Source organism: Puccinia triticina, chromosome 7A (assembly GCF_026914185.1).
Source record: "Puccinia triticina chromosome 7A, complete sequence".
NCBI classification, from domain to species: Eukaryota; Fungi; Basidiomycota; class Pucciniomycetes; order Pucciniales; family Pucciniaceae; genus Puccinia; species Puccinia triticina.
In genome coordinates this window covers 4445070-4459219 of record NC_070564.1, presented here as the reverse complement: position 1 = coordinate 4459219, position 14150 = coordinate 4445070, and the positions used below count along the sequence as shown (strand labels likewise).

Sequence of the window (14150 nt, the reverse complement as noted above, 5' to 3'; positions counted from 1 at the left end):
GGCTCTTTTCCGACTCGGTCTCGCTTATCATTTACCCCTCGCCGAAAAACATAGACAAAAATATATAATGGCCGTCGGCCGCCCGCCCCACTCAGTTATCCTATAGACTCCTGATACAACCCGTTCGTGTGAATATGTATGCGCCGAATCTGTGTACTGTGTTAGTTCCTCAACCCCCAAAAAGGCTTCCTTCCGAGCCACCACTCCCCCCTCGCCTTTCCGTTTCATGGGTACCGTTTTTTTAGATATTTTCACAGATAAATAAGTAGATATAATTATATAGATCTCGCCGCTCTTTCATGCGCGTACATAGCTGTGTAACCCCTGTCCATTCTTATTCGCATTGTTACCCCCCTTGTCCATCCCCTCTCATTACCCTGGCAGCACCCTCTTCGTTCACATAGCTCTTTTTTTCAGCTTCTCACCCCCAAAAAACATATATATATACATTCGCTTAAAGTCTGTTCCCCCTGTTCCTGGTGCATTGTACATATTTACTGCATGGCTTGTCGCTCGTCGTCCCTCCCGCTCTCCCACTTCCCCCTCCTCCCTCCCTCGTCCCCGTGTGTGTCCATACACACTTCTACAACACCTCCCAAAAAACCCAAAAAATATCTCCCCGCCCCCCCCCCCCCCCCCAAAAAAAAAAAAAAAGTAAAAAGAAAAGTAAAAAAGTAATAAAGAAAATTGAAACCCCCAAACACCTGTGCCTCTTCCCGCGAACAAACAGCTGCTGAGGTTCTGGAATATCAGGACGGTTCACGTAGGGCCGAAATCAGCAAGACCAAAATAAAGTTTATCCCACGGTCCCAGCCAATTTGGCTGGGAAGGCTTGCTGATTTATAACATCAGCAGGGTTAACAAATTCCTACGTGAACCGTCCTATTGTAAGTATAGACTCGCGTCCGCAAACAAGGGACCCCCGTTTGGTTGGGACAGAATGTCTGCAGCTCTCCCTCTCTCCAAGCGTTCTGGGCCAGAAAAGTCCAAGCCAGCGCATGGTGGGCGGCCATCCAGCCATCCTGCGTCTCCTCTGCATTTCGCGGCCAACACCTGCCCATCATCAAGGCACAACTAGTGCGAAACTTGCTCTCTCGATATGTAGAACTTGCTTTTTTTTACTTCAGGATGTATCTATTTCGGATCATTACACACAGAGAAGAGAAATGGGGGGGTTTTAAGGAGAAGGCGGCGGATGAGAAGAGGGGTCGAAGTTCTTGAGGTAATTGCGATCGTCGAGAGGGGCAGAGAGAAGACTGATCTGATTACGCTGGGCGATTAACTGGTCGACTTGGAGCTTGACGGCGGGGGAGAGATTATCGAAGAAGCCGGGAGGCGCGATGCCGACGCCGTCCCAGCTGAGGAGGGTTCGGAGGCGGCGATCGAGCTGATCGCGGCGGGATTTGAGTGCGAGCAGGGCGGATTTCTTGGCCTGTTGGGCGGAGAGGAGGCGTTCTCGGGCGCTCTCGGGGAGCCAGTGGGTGGGGAACTTGGGGCTGAGGTGGGGGTGAGCGGCCCAGGGTCTGTGTTTGGTGCGATGGTTGCGTTGGAGGGTGGGTTTGGCGTCCAGGGGGATGTCGCTCATCGGGTCCGCCGACGCGCCCGCCTCGGCGATCAGCCGGTCGAGCGCGTCCGAGCACCACTTCTGGTTCATCTGCAGACTCGAGTAATCGTCGCACGAGATCTTCACCGTCCCGTGCGGGTCTCCGTGGTGGTCGCTGGTGTCGAACTCCGAGCGCCGCTCGCTTTCGAACCAGCGCTTCCCACTCAGAAGCTTGAACTTGTGCATCGCCTCCGGAGAGCCTTGCAGCCCCGGTATCTTCGACAGGCTCACCGTCATGCTCGCCTTCTTGTTCGGCCGCTGGGAGTCCAACTTTCCGCGGTGGAATCCCATGTCGTCCTGGGTTCTTACGATCACATGCGCCTCAGGTGGAGGAGGCACGAAGGGCTGTTGGTACTCTTCACGAGACAAGGTTCGATGTCAGACAGCAAATCAATAAGAGTTCTTTTTTTTTTGGGAGGGGGGGACTGACTGATGAGGGAGGGCATCTGGAACTTGATGGCCCTCAGTTTGTTCAACCGTTTCCTCGCCTCCGCCCATCGCAAGTGCGTCGTCCCGGGCACGTCCTGCATGGCAAAAGGCTTCGAAAGGTCGCGCTCGATGTCAAAGGCTTCCTCCATGCCCGGGCCCCCCAGTCTGTGGTCCTTGAACTTGCCCTTGCTCGATACTTTGATCTTGTTCTTCCCGCCGGCGAGCAGCGGCAGACTGAGCGAGAAGGCGCGCCGGTCGCTGTGGGCTCCGCTGATCCCGCTCGGATTGGTGAGCCATCTTGTGGATGGGATCAGTCGTTTGTTGGCTGTTGATAGCAGGGAGCTCGATGCCATCGTGTTCGTGGAGGGAGGGTGGCGGAGTCCCTCCTCCTCGGGAAGTGGCCGGGGAAGGTGGGGTGGTGCTACTCGATATGCGCATGTCCTGCCGCAGATATGCTTATAGGCAGCCCCAACCGCAACCAGACCCTCGCCCAAACAACCCCGCCCATCGCAAGACCACACGAAACTCATTCAAGGATGGCAAGCGGAACGAGCGGACGAAAGCAATCGGCAAGCTGGCTGCAACGGCAGGAGGAGCGGAAGAAGATGGAGGCGATCAGGCTGCTGGAGCGGGAGATGCGGGAGAAGGAGGAGGCCGAGCGGACGGAGAAGATCGAGAAGATCAAGGCGCGCAAGCTCAAGCTCGCCGAGAAGCAACGCATCGAACGGCTGGCCCTCAAGCTTAGCCAGAAGAAACTCATGCGGCTCAAGAAACGCGAGGGCCGCACGAAGAAAATCGCCGGCTGAGCACCCGCCTCTGCTGCTCTCCATCTGCACAATCTTCGCTCCTGTGAGTCGCTCCCTGGATGATCTGCTTTCTTAAAAAAGATCGCTGACCTCGGTTCTTGGATGAACATTATTACCAGGTCTTTGTTGCTATATCATTCTCCAACACCAAATTAATAAAAACGAACATCTCTTTCCACCTCAACACCCCACTCCCCAAAAAAACAGATAAACCAACTCTCCTATGGACTGAGCGAACAAAAGCGGGTCGGAGTACATTGTTGACACATCTCTTTCATGCAAGAAAATCCATCGAGGATCTCATTTATCATTTGTGTCCAGGATGATTGTAACCGGCCCATCGTTCGAGATCTTCACGTCCATCATTGCCCCGAACTGTCCCTCTATCAACCCAAGATACACACAAAAAAAAAAAAACCTCCGCTCTCAGCACCGATGTGTTATGAGCAGCTTATGAGTGCGAATTGACCTTTTATTAGATCCGCAGAGTATGCCGATTTGATCGATTTGATCAGCTCTCCATACATCGCTTTCGATGACTCAGTCTTCTGTTTTTTTGAGAGATTTGGGGTTCAAGGTTCATGGGAAAAAGGAAAATAAACAAATAAAATCAAGATGTTAGTCATGATTCCGGTTGGAATGGATGAGAGAATTCGGTTTACCATGGCGTTGTGGAAGTCAGGCTTGTTGCCTTTTTTCGTCTTGGCCATCAAAGTGAATTGACTCACTAGAAAAAAACAAACAGCAAACATCAATAGTTGAGTTTCTTGATTGGTATGAGGAGCAAGCAAGCGTGACAGTGTCGGTGGACAAGCCGCTTAACCGATCAAGACCTCTCCGTGAATATCCCTGACGCTTTGGCGCCATTCTTTCGGCGGCTCATGGTCTTCCACTTGGCCAGCGGGAGGACGAGGATCAGGGTTGTGGCTGGATGGTGTGTCTCCTGCCGGGTCGGTCGGGGTATTGGATGGCGGGGTGGTCGGCGCGTTGGGGCCGGGCGGGGATGGGAACAGGCGCAAGGAGAGGATCTTCGAGACGATGTACTCGAGCTCTTTCGGCGTATCATCTGTCCATATTCCTCACTCCGATCGTCAGTTTTTGGATGGTCGCACCACGAGGAAGAGGTGCGTCGGGGCGGGATCGGAGAGCAGTGTGCAGGGACAGACCGGTTCCGAGGCCGACCAAGACGCACAGGCCTTTCCCGATCCGCGAGATCTCGGTCTGGTTGACTGGGTCATCGCCGGGCTCTGTGAGCAGGCTGCTGGATACACTTCTGGGCGGAATAAAAAGAAGGGTGCTGACCGGTGACTGAGGCCGAGGTGACTCGTTGGATGACTGCCCGCATCGTTTTTTGTCTGGTGAGAGTTGAAACTTGAAATCAACGCGGGCGCCTTCGGTCTCGTTGCAGGCGCCTTTACAACGGAGCAAGTGACTGCCATCGTAACCTCAACCGATTCCCCACCCGTTGTGACCGTGGACGTAGAGGCAGAGAGGGCGCACATCTGGAAGAAGATCCAGGAGAGCCAAGGGGCAGGCGACTACATTCTTACTAAGCATCTGATGACCACTTGGACAGCCATGGATGAGCAGAAGCAAGCTTAAACCACCGCTCTTGAGGACCACATTGGCGGCACCAGTGTACAGTGACCCCGCCATGTAAGCATTCACGATGTAAGCATAATCACGATGTAAGCATAGCATAAATGTAGATTTCCCGCGACCATTCTCTTGGTTTTGCTGGGATTTTACCTCGATAAGAAGCATACCGCAATGTAAGCATAGGATTTTTGTCCACCATCCTTATGCTTACATGGCGGGGTCACTGTAGATCAAAGGATGGTATCCAGTTCCACCAGGAAAATAAAATAGTCAGTTGATGAAAAGTGACATTAGCACTGTTCACGTAAGCTAAACATCAGCAAGATTGAAATAAAGTTTATCCCATTGTGCCAGCCAATTTGGCTGGGAAAGTATGCTGATGTATATCTCTCACATGGTCATAGATTTTTTACGTGAACAGTGCTATTACACCAGCTCCAGCCAGCTACCCACCATCTATCCAATATCTATCCACTATCTATCCCAATCTCCCAACCATCTCCTCAACTTCCAAAATTTAGCAAGAAGGTCCTGTTCAGTTTTTGATGAGCCCAACTGATCCTCAGTTCTGTCCAGCTGATACTCAGCTTTGGTACTCAGCTCATAATCAGCTTTTCTGTCCAGCTCATACTCAGCTTTTTCATGCAGCTCACTCTCAGAATTGGAATAAAGCCTTTTGACCAGCCCTTTCCCAGGTGATGCTCAGCTTTGTACTAGTCCTGGCGTAGCTGATGCTCAGATTTGTACCAGTCCTTGCTCAGCCTTCTCCTAGTCCTGTCCCAGCTGATGCTCAGCTTTGGCCCAGTCCTGGGCCAGCTGGCCAGCTGATTCTCAGCTTGCTGAGTATCAGCTGAGCCAGGCCAGGGAAAAAGATGGGAATCAGCTTGGAAAGGATCAGAGCTGAAAATCAGCTAGGCTAGGGCCAAAGATGAGCATCAGCTGAGCCATAGCCAAGGCTGAGCATCAGCTGAGCCACAGCCAAGGCTGAGCATCAGCTGAGCCACAGCCAAGGCTGAGCATCAGCTGAGCCACAGCCAAGGCTGAGCATCAGCTGAGCCACAGCCAAGGCTGAGCATCAGCTGTGCCAGGGCCAAATATGATCATCAGGTGGCCAGTTCCAAAGCTGAGCATCAGCTGGGCCAGGGGAAAAACTGAGCATCAGCTGAGCCAGGGTAAAAGCTGAGCATCAGCTGGGCCAGGGCCAAAGCTGCGCATCATCTGGTTTTTTCACATTGAGTGCTTTGATCCTGACACCTATCATGTGAGCCCCAGATGTGCTGCTGGAGAGGAGCAGCATTGGAGCAGTGTTGGAGCTGAAAACAAAGCTGTGTCATGTCACTTGCCATCAAGTGACTACTTTTTTTTCCTGGTGTTCAGTCGATACGGAGCAAGAACACGGATTGATCCATGCCGTTGGCGCAAGATGTTGGTTTTACACCGTTTTTTGATGAGAATATTAAAGTGTTAAGAGCGCCAATCCCTTTGACTATTTTTGACCTAGGTGCGTTATTCCTGATTACTAGAATAATATTTCTCATTCATACCGGGCAGCATGCATGTTTATAAGCTTTTGGCTTGATTGTATAGCTTGGAAAAGAAGAGCAATCCTTGCCTACCTCAACGGTAAACATTCAAGAGGTACCGACTTGGATAAAGCCTATAAAGGTTTACCTTACCCTTCAGAGTGGTCGCAAACCGAATCACAGAGCCTTTTATATCGCCCTTCAAGATGTGTACAACATGGGCTTGTTCGCCGCAAGACTTTTGGCTCACAAGGAGCATTGCAACGCCATCGCACGCGGCGGTCATGGTCTCATGACCGCGATGAGATACGACATGGCAATCAGGATGACCGCTTTCGCTCATCAGATCGCATCCCAGCGTTATTTCTCGCCGGTTTATCATCCACGAAATTCCTGGGCGGGCCATTATAACCCCCGAAGACGAATGGAAGGCGTCTCCTGTGTTAGGCGCAGTGAATGGCTGATCCGTCTTTCGACGCGATCCGATGAGCGAAAGCGGTCATCCTGATCGCCATGTCGTATCTCATCGCGGTCATGAGACCATGACCGCCGCGTGCGATGGTGTTGCAATGCTCCTTGTGAGCCAACAGTCTTGCGGCGAACAAGCTCATGTCGTACACGTCTCAAAGGGCAATATAAAAGACTCTGTGGTTCGCATTCCACTGTGATTCGGTTTGCGACCACTCTGAAGGGTAAGCTAAACCTTTATAGGCTTTATCCAAGTCGGTAACTCTCAAATGTTTACTGTTGAGGTAGGCGAGGATTGCCCTTCTTTTCCAAGCTATACAGTCAAGCCAAAAAGTTTATAAACATGCATGTTGCTGGGTTTTGAATGAGAAAAACTGTTCTAGTAATCAGGAATAACGCACCTAGGTCAAAAATAGTCAAAGGGATTGGTGCTCTTAACACTTTAATATTCTTATCAAAAAAACGGTGTAAAACCAACATCTTGATGGGTTGAGACAGCGCCGACGGCATGGATCAATCCGTGTTCTTGCTCCGTATCGACTGAACCGGATACCATTCTTTGATCTACTGTTGCCAACACTGGTGCCGCCGATGCAGTCCTCAAGAGCGGTGGTTTAGCCTGCTTCTGCTCATCCATGGCTGTCCAAGTGGTCATCAGATGCTTAGTATGTAGTCGCCTGCCTCATGGCTCTCCTGGATCTTCTTCCAGATGTGCGCCCTCTCTGCTTCTACGTCCACGGTCACAACGGCTGGGGAATCGGTCGAGGTTACGATGGCAGTCACTTGCTCCGTTGTAAAGCCTGCAATACCGAAATATCAGGATGCCGTTACCCAAAATGGAAAACATCATCAATGCAACGTACTCGGGATGGCTATGATGGATGCCAATTCAGACGCGTCTGACGCGTTCGGTCTTTCTACAGCTGGCAATTTGTCCGCTGCTAGAGTGACGACCTCATCGCCTTCTTCTACCAATAGGAAATCCTCTTCACCTCTTGTAGCAGCCGCCCGGTTGATGGTTGGGCATAGACGAGGCCACTCCTGATGCAGCCGGAACCTTATCACGTCTATTGGGATCGCCTCTCTTTGCGGCTACGCCTGCTCTAGTTTGAACATTTTTCTCGACCATCTTTCCCTATTCCAATAGGTGATCTCAGTTTATAACTATCACAATGTTTTAGCCGCGTGTGGACGGTCGGCTTACTAAAGAGCAACAACCGTTGGAATGGATACCGTAGGTGGAAGAATCGAAGAGGAAAATCCACTAAACATCGTTAACATCAAAAAACCGTGCTACAGTCAGCCACCTGATATCCCGTGAGACGCACAACTGTGGTGAAGCTCACCAGTTGCTATAGCTCAATAGAACGAATTATAATTCGCTCACCGTCTATTTGGAAAGGTGGCAGGAATAGAGAAGCACCGTCTGTCGAGAGGGTGGCAAGAGTTCGGTGAAGTGGGGTTCACCGTCTATACGATAGGTGACTGTGATATGAATATAAAGATCTGCGTGATAAACTTTCGGAGTATTTGTGCCTATAGAAAGGTACACCAGGAGGAGCTGCTCCTATGAGGAACTGAGAAGTAAACGTTCGAAATATTTGTGCCTATAGAAAGGTACACAAGGAGGATCTGGTGTGACGTCACGCTTCTGATAAAAACTCTGGAGGGTCGATGATGCTCTACGTCGACTCCAACTATAGGGAAGACGATGTTTGGGAAGGAGACTAAAAATGATGCAAACGCCCGAGATGGGGGATGCTTCTGAGATCAGGGATGGGGAGAGATGGTGTACACGCTGCTATACTGAGGTTCATTCCTAACTTAACAAAGTCCCTCTATTTGAGGGGGGACGCTGTCCCGCAGGGACCCTCCGAAGGAGGGACTTACACCCAATGTCCAAGTTTGGGCTGACAGAATCACAATTATGTCGTTTTTCAAACGTTTCTGGCTTCACCCTTTCCCACTGGGCAGCAAAGGTTTGGGGGAACAAAAGATTCCCAAGATCAAGGAGAATCTCTCCAAATTTTTCTGAATTTTTTGAGGCCTTCAGAACCCCTCAGATCTATTTTTTGTGACTATCTGTGGTCTGCTTCATCCTATATTACAAAGTTCACACTGTACAGAATCCAAAACTCATGATGTTACAAGGGACATTGCACATCAAGAAGACAGGTTGGGGATAGGTGGGTATAGTACATGGATAAAGAAGACTTTGGTCATCATGGAAATCCAAACAATGATGAAATTGGACAGGAAATGGATGGGTGAGAGCAGTTTTAAAAAAGTCCCCACCAAAAAACCAAATGCTGTCAGCCTGTAAGTCCGTTGAGCGCGTAAGTCCCTCCCTCCGGTCGGCGCAATGCGACCAGTGTTTTACCACTCCACCTGTAGGAGGGTGGGACTTAGTTAAGTTAGGGGTCATTCGCGTCTGGCGCGGGCCTCTGTCCTGCGCATAACGCTGGACTCAGTTCTGATCACAGGTTCCCACTCTCTGCCTACATAGACCGGGGGGAACTTGCTCTTGCTTGATCTCCTTCAACGCCTTTGGTCTTGACTCGACCCGCTGATCAGCTCGGCATCTCTCTCTTCCAGAACAATCCTGGGCAACTTGCCCGGCTGTGACTCTTGAAAGGCGGGTCATTCCAGTCAACAAGCATTTTGTTGTTGCATGGGCATCCTCACCTCAGCCAACTCTGGTCCATCCATGAACTGGGTAACAATCTCCTGTTAAGGTTTTGCCTCACTAGCAGTTGGTACTCAACTCAAGCCAGTCCACAAATCAATTGGGAAAGATACGATGAAGTCACTTCTCAACATCCTCAAGTCCTTAATCCTGTTGGCTTTTGCCATCAAAGAATGCCATCAGCAAACTCCCAAAGTGTGTCCCAGCCAATACTTGCTCTCACACCCTTACAACGGGCCTGGGAACCCCATGCACCCACTTTGATCGCAGGAGTTTTAGAAGGAGGGGAGGCTGTGTTGCCAGCTGATTTCCACGCCTGAGAAAAAAGAAATGCAAACCAACCAATTGATTGCTACTAAGGTGTTAAGAGAGGCACCATGGGCCACCATCAGTCAGGGGAAATAGATCATCCTCAGCAAAAAGAAATCGTTTTGCCCACAAGATTGTTGGAGTGGAGTTGTTGGAGAAGTAAAAAACAACCAACCATGAAGCATCTTGCCAAAGAAACACAACAACCAGAAAGAAAATCTGAGCAAATCCAACAAGAAAATAAAAAAATCAGACGTCAAATGACAACCTGTCAAATGACTGTTTTTGTTTTGGGAAGGCTTTCCAACAAGCTGGGGGTGTATCTTTGCCTATGCAGGTAATTTGCTGGTTTTACATAGCCACAGCACCAGTGTCAACCCCAAACATACCAAGTGACATTTTCCCAAAGAAGGCTATCATTGATGGCCATTAAGGTCTGATTCTGTTGATGGTTATCAACACCTTTTTTGTATAAATTTATCTACAGTAAGATGTTGGCATTGCTATAGTGAATCAAAAATAATCAGGCACTTGTTTTCCAGAGTGCCTGAAAGCTCAACTAGAAACACTTCAAACTGGTTTTGAAACAGACAGCTTGCAAGGAATTAAGAATATACACTGGCCATTGCTAGCAGGATTGAATGAATGTAGACCACTAAGTTCAGCTTTTGAAGTGTTAAGTTGGAGCTTTAAAGGCCTGCCAGCTTAAAAACTGTACATCAACAATCCCATGCCAAATAGCTCAAATTTTTTCCTTGGAAAGATATACACCATATCTAATTTGAACAGAGCATGGGTCTGTTGAAGATTGGATTCCAACAGTTGAACTACATTTATCCATGCTTGAATTTTGAATTGATGTTACTTGCTGCACTGTTCCAGCTGTGATGGCACATCAAAATATGATCATCCTTTTCCCCAGATCCTTAAAGCCCACTCCCAGTACCTCATGAGTTTTAATAGTGGTACCAAAAACCAAAGCAGACATTCTACCAATGATGTTGAATGGTTTTTCCCATCTGTTGCGTAGGAAATAAAGCTGCCAATGGGAACTGCAAAACTGCATCCAATCCAGGGAAGGTATTGAAATTGGGCCTGCATTTCATCACAAATATATCACCCATTCTTTATTATTGGAATTGTATTTTAGGAGGTTTCAAAATACCTCCAGGGAGCCGTCCAGGTCCAAATTTCCCGAAAAACAACACCTCCTGGAATTTCACCTGCAGCCCTGGATTCCTGACTGGCAAGATCCTCCAGGAGGTCCAGGAAAAACCTGTCTGAAAAAAACAATACAACCCATCTCTGAATTCAACCCCCTGGTATTGTTTCATTTCAATCAGCTGTCTTGCGCATCAAGCCTATACAAGTATCTGTTGCTGAAAGGATGCCATTTTACCACCTAGACTGTGGCCATCAAGAATTTTCAGCTTTGGAATCTAGGTGAGAATCCCCTTGGTTATTGCAAATATTGATGGCCCTCTCTGTCATTGATAGTCTCAACGGCTGGCAGGCCTCTTGGTCCTCAACGGTCTTGATTCCTGGAAGGATCTCCTCCCAGCGTCAAGACTGTTCATTCTTGACAGCTGGGAGAGAGTATTGAATCTCTGTATGATCTCAGTGGCCAAGAGGATTACCTCTGGCATTCCAGACTGTCAGTGGCTGGAAGGCATCCTCTTGGCCATCAAGACTTGCACGGTCTCAATGACCGGAAGCTATCCTCTTGGCATCAAGTGTTGTAAATTCTTTATCACCGGGGGCATTTATTGGAAGTGGATTGTCTGCCACACTTGCAGCGTACCACAATGCCATGCTATAATACTCCTGGTCTATAGAGACTGTAAAATGAAGATGTGTCTGGTGAGAGTCAAACTTGCAACCTCAGCTATACTGAGACACATACTAGAGTGCTGCCTTTACCAACTAGGCTACAGACACTTGTGGCTGCCAGCTGGGTGGTTGGTTGTTAGTGCTCATGGGTCAATCCAACAGCCCTCCATACTGTGGTGATACATCATGGTAGCAGAATAACAGATAACTCAACATGGTCATCACATTGTGTGTTGTCACTCAATAACCATCATCATTCATCATCAAAAAATTGTACTTACATGAGGGTTTTTGGCTAGTACATATGTTGAATGGGTGAATATGATTGGTCAGGACTGTACAGGTGATTATGGGTTATGACATGCAGGCTGAATCAGGAGGTGTGATTGGTCAGGACTGTATGTTAGTGTAGTCATGCTGTAACCAGGTCACCTGCTGTTGTTATGCAACAAAGATCCACTAGCGCATGCAGCTTAGTGCATGCAGCTATCACATGCAGCTAGTACCTGCATGAGTGGCTGCATGTGTACACTGTATGTATGTAAGTGATGATGCAGCTATGTGTAAATATGTATGTAGCTATGTATGTAACCGTGTGTGTAACTAAGTGTTGTAAATGTGGATTGTGTAACTGTTTGAGGTTGTAAGGGGTGTTGTGAGTGTGTAAGAGTATGTAACTTCTGAATGAGTACCATTATGAGTGTTCTGTAAAGCAAGACTAGGGGTAAATTTGTGCACACTCCGTTATAGGAGTGTGCCAATACAGGCATGTAGCTGTTGCTATGGGATGCAGCGTCACCCTGTCGTTGCAAGCCCGCGTGACTGCGCAAGTAGGCGCAGTCACTGCGGCCGCGACCCCAAATGCAACGTCAGGTGACGCTGCGGGCCGCAACGACACCTAGTTGCCCGTAGTGTCAATGGTTAGAGCATCACTCATGAAAGTTGATTTTGGGGGTTTGATTCATTCAGTGTGCAAGGTTGTGTGTTCAACCCTCACGTCTCTTGAAGTTATCTTTTCACAGAGTTCAATAGCATTGTCTTCCACTTGTCAAGACTATGTAGAAAGTCTCAATGGCCAGAGCAGCTTGTATCATTGAACTAAAGGCTGCCACAGGCCTTTGGCAAGGGAGCAAGCTTAACCGCCGTGGACATCTTGGGGTGTCCAGTTTCATGCTGGCTTACATGAGGTGGAAACTTTGCAAAATTTTGGCACTTTGAGAACCCGGCTACAACCAGAATATACTTAAAAAAACCTTCTGCATTTACTGGGATTGCTTCCTGGGTCAAGTTCTGTGTTCTTGAACAGCTGGGGGAACTCAAACTCCAGGACCCATGGGTTTTTTTGGCAGGGGAATATTTTCCTGGAAATTTGGACCTGGACTGCTTCCTGCAGGCAGTTTGAGACACCCTATTGCTCCCAATACAGTCAATAAATGTTATTGGCAGAATTTTGTTTTGGTCATTCAATCCAATGCACAGTATTTTCCTTGTGTGTATTTGGTGGACCAATAAATTCCAGCCTGAAACCAATGAGTATTGGGATGTATGCAAAAGAAATCCCCAAGCCCCTTGGCACTTATTTCAATCAATTAGTACAAATCTGTCCCAGGGACTTGCTGCAGCACATCTTCTCGCCCTCATCCTGTGACAAGTCTGAAATGACAACATTTCACTTTACTCTACTGCAATCAAAAAACTCATATATGTCTCCAACTAGACATACACCCATAGACACTACATTGATTGAATTTTGAAATCACAGCCACATCAATGTTATGGTCTGTTCTGGGGAGAGCAAGATGGATTCTGGGATCTGGTGATCTGTTGATCTGGGTGTTCTGGATCCTGATATGGTAGATTGAAGGACGAGGAATCTGTCTGGATCTCTATCCCCTTGAGCTCTGAGTGTTCAGGCTATGGCATAGGATAGAATCAGCTAGATAGGTGGGAAATAAATAGGAAATGTAGAGACTTTTAAATGACAATGTATCTGGTGAGAGTCAAGCTTTTAATTTCAGCTATACCAAGACACATACTAGAGTGCTGCCTTTACTAACTAGGCTACAGATAGTTGTGGCTGCCAGCTAGGTGGTTAGTTGGTAGTGATCATGACCCTGGTTCACTCCAACATCCCTCCATATTTTGGGGATAAATCATGGTAGCAGAGTAAAAGGCAACTCAACAGGAAAGCCCTAACTACAGCTCATAACCTTCAAATATCCAAAGCATTCCTGAAAATAGTTTATCCTCAGTGAAATATTAATCCTCAAGGAAAAATTTTACTGGCCAATCTTGGCTTCAAATTGCTAAAACCAACATACAATTCACTCCAGAAGTGGCCCAATACTCTGAATCAACCCATCAAAAAACATCCTGGCCACCACCCCACAAATCTACTTTTCTCCCAACCTACACTCCAATAAATTGAGAAGGATGCTACAATCTAAACTAGCTACAGTGTTTTATGAGCCGTATTATGGGCTCTGAAGTGCATGCTCTGATGTACATAGGTTACACATAAATGTCACAAACTACACTCTGAAGGTTCAAGAGTTGTCCACATCCTTCAATCTATCAACTAGGAGCCAGAAACTCCAGAACCCCAATCCTTAGATCTCATCTCCTTCTCCACAGAACTGACCATAACACAGTGAATGGCACTGTGAAACAAAAAAAACTCAAGAAACTGCTGCAAGTTGACACGCAATATTAAAAAGGTGCCTTTGTAATATTGCATGTTAACCGGAAGCAGTTTCTTGAGTTTTTTTTTCACAGTGTGGTAAGCTAAAGAAAACCGTTTCTGCAGTCCAAGCGCAGCGTGGTGGGAGTTCTAAAACTGATAAAATCTTGATAATCCAAGCAGAAAAACAAGGTTTGAGGATAATCCCAACCAAATA

General features: G+C 48.0%; 4 protein-coding genes across 4 annotated transcripts; 1 reads left to right on the top strand and 3 right to left on the bottom strand.

Annotated features, from left to right (window-relative positions):
- Positions 1-1177: 1177 nt before the first annotated feature.
- PtA15_7A500 (uncharacterized protein) lies at positions 1178-2385 on the bottom strand (the record flags this gene model as incomplete). The annotated part of the gene is made up of 2 exons (XM_053171113.1): positions 1178-1959; positions 2034-2385. The coding sequence occupies 2 exons, from the start codon at positions 2383-2385 to the stop codon at positions 1178-1180; spliced, it is 1134 nt and encodes a 377-aa protein (XP_053022326.1).
- A 183-nt stretch (positions 2386-2568) lies between these two features.
- On the top strand, positions 2569-2838 carry PtA15_7A499 (uncharacterized protein; the record flags this gene model as incomplete). Its single annotated transcript, XM_053171110.1, has 1 exon — positions 2569-2838. The coding sequence occupies one exon, from the start codon at positions 2569-2571 to the stop codon at positions 2836-2838; it is 270 nt and encodes an 89-aa protein (XP_053022325.1).
- Positions 2839-3138: 300 nt separating this feature from the next.
- PtA15_7A498 (uncharacterized protein) lies at positions 3139-4183 on the bottom strand (the record flags this gene model as incomplete). The annotated part of the gene is made up of 6 exons (XM_053171109.1): positions 3139-3221; positions 3308-3386; positions 3501-3565; positions 3662-3904; positions 4005-4067; positions 4141-4183. 6 exons carry the CDS (start codon positions 4181-4183, stop codon positions 3139-3141), a joined length of 576 nt encoding a protein of 191 aa, XP_053022324.1.
- Positions 4184-7082: 2899 nt separating this feature from the next.
- On the bottom strand, positions 7083-7557 carry PtA15_7A497 (uncharacterized protein; the record flags this gene model as incomplete). The annotated part of the gene is made up of 3 exons (XM_053171108.1): positions 7083-7228; positions 7292-7469; positions 7555-7557. 3 exons carry the CDS (start codon positions 7555-7557, stop codon positions 7083-7085), a joined length of 327 nt encoding a protein of 108 aa, XP_053022323.1.
- Between the last annotated feature and the right edge of the window lie 6593 nt (positions 7558-14150).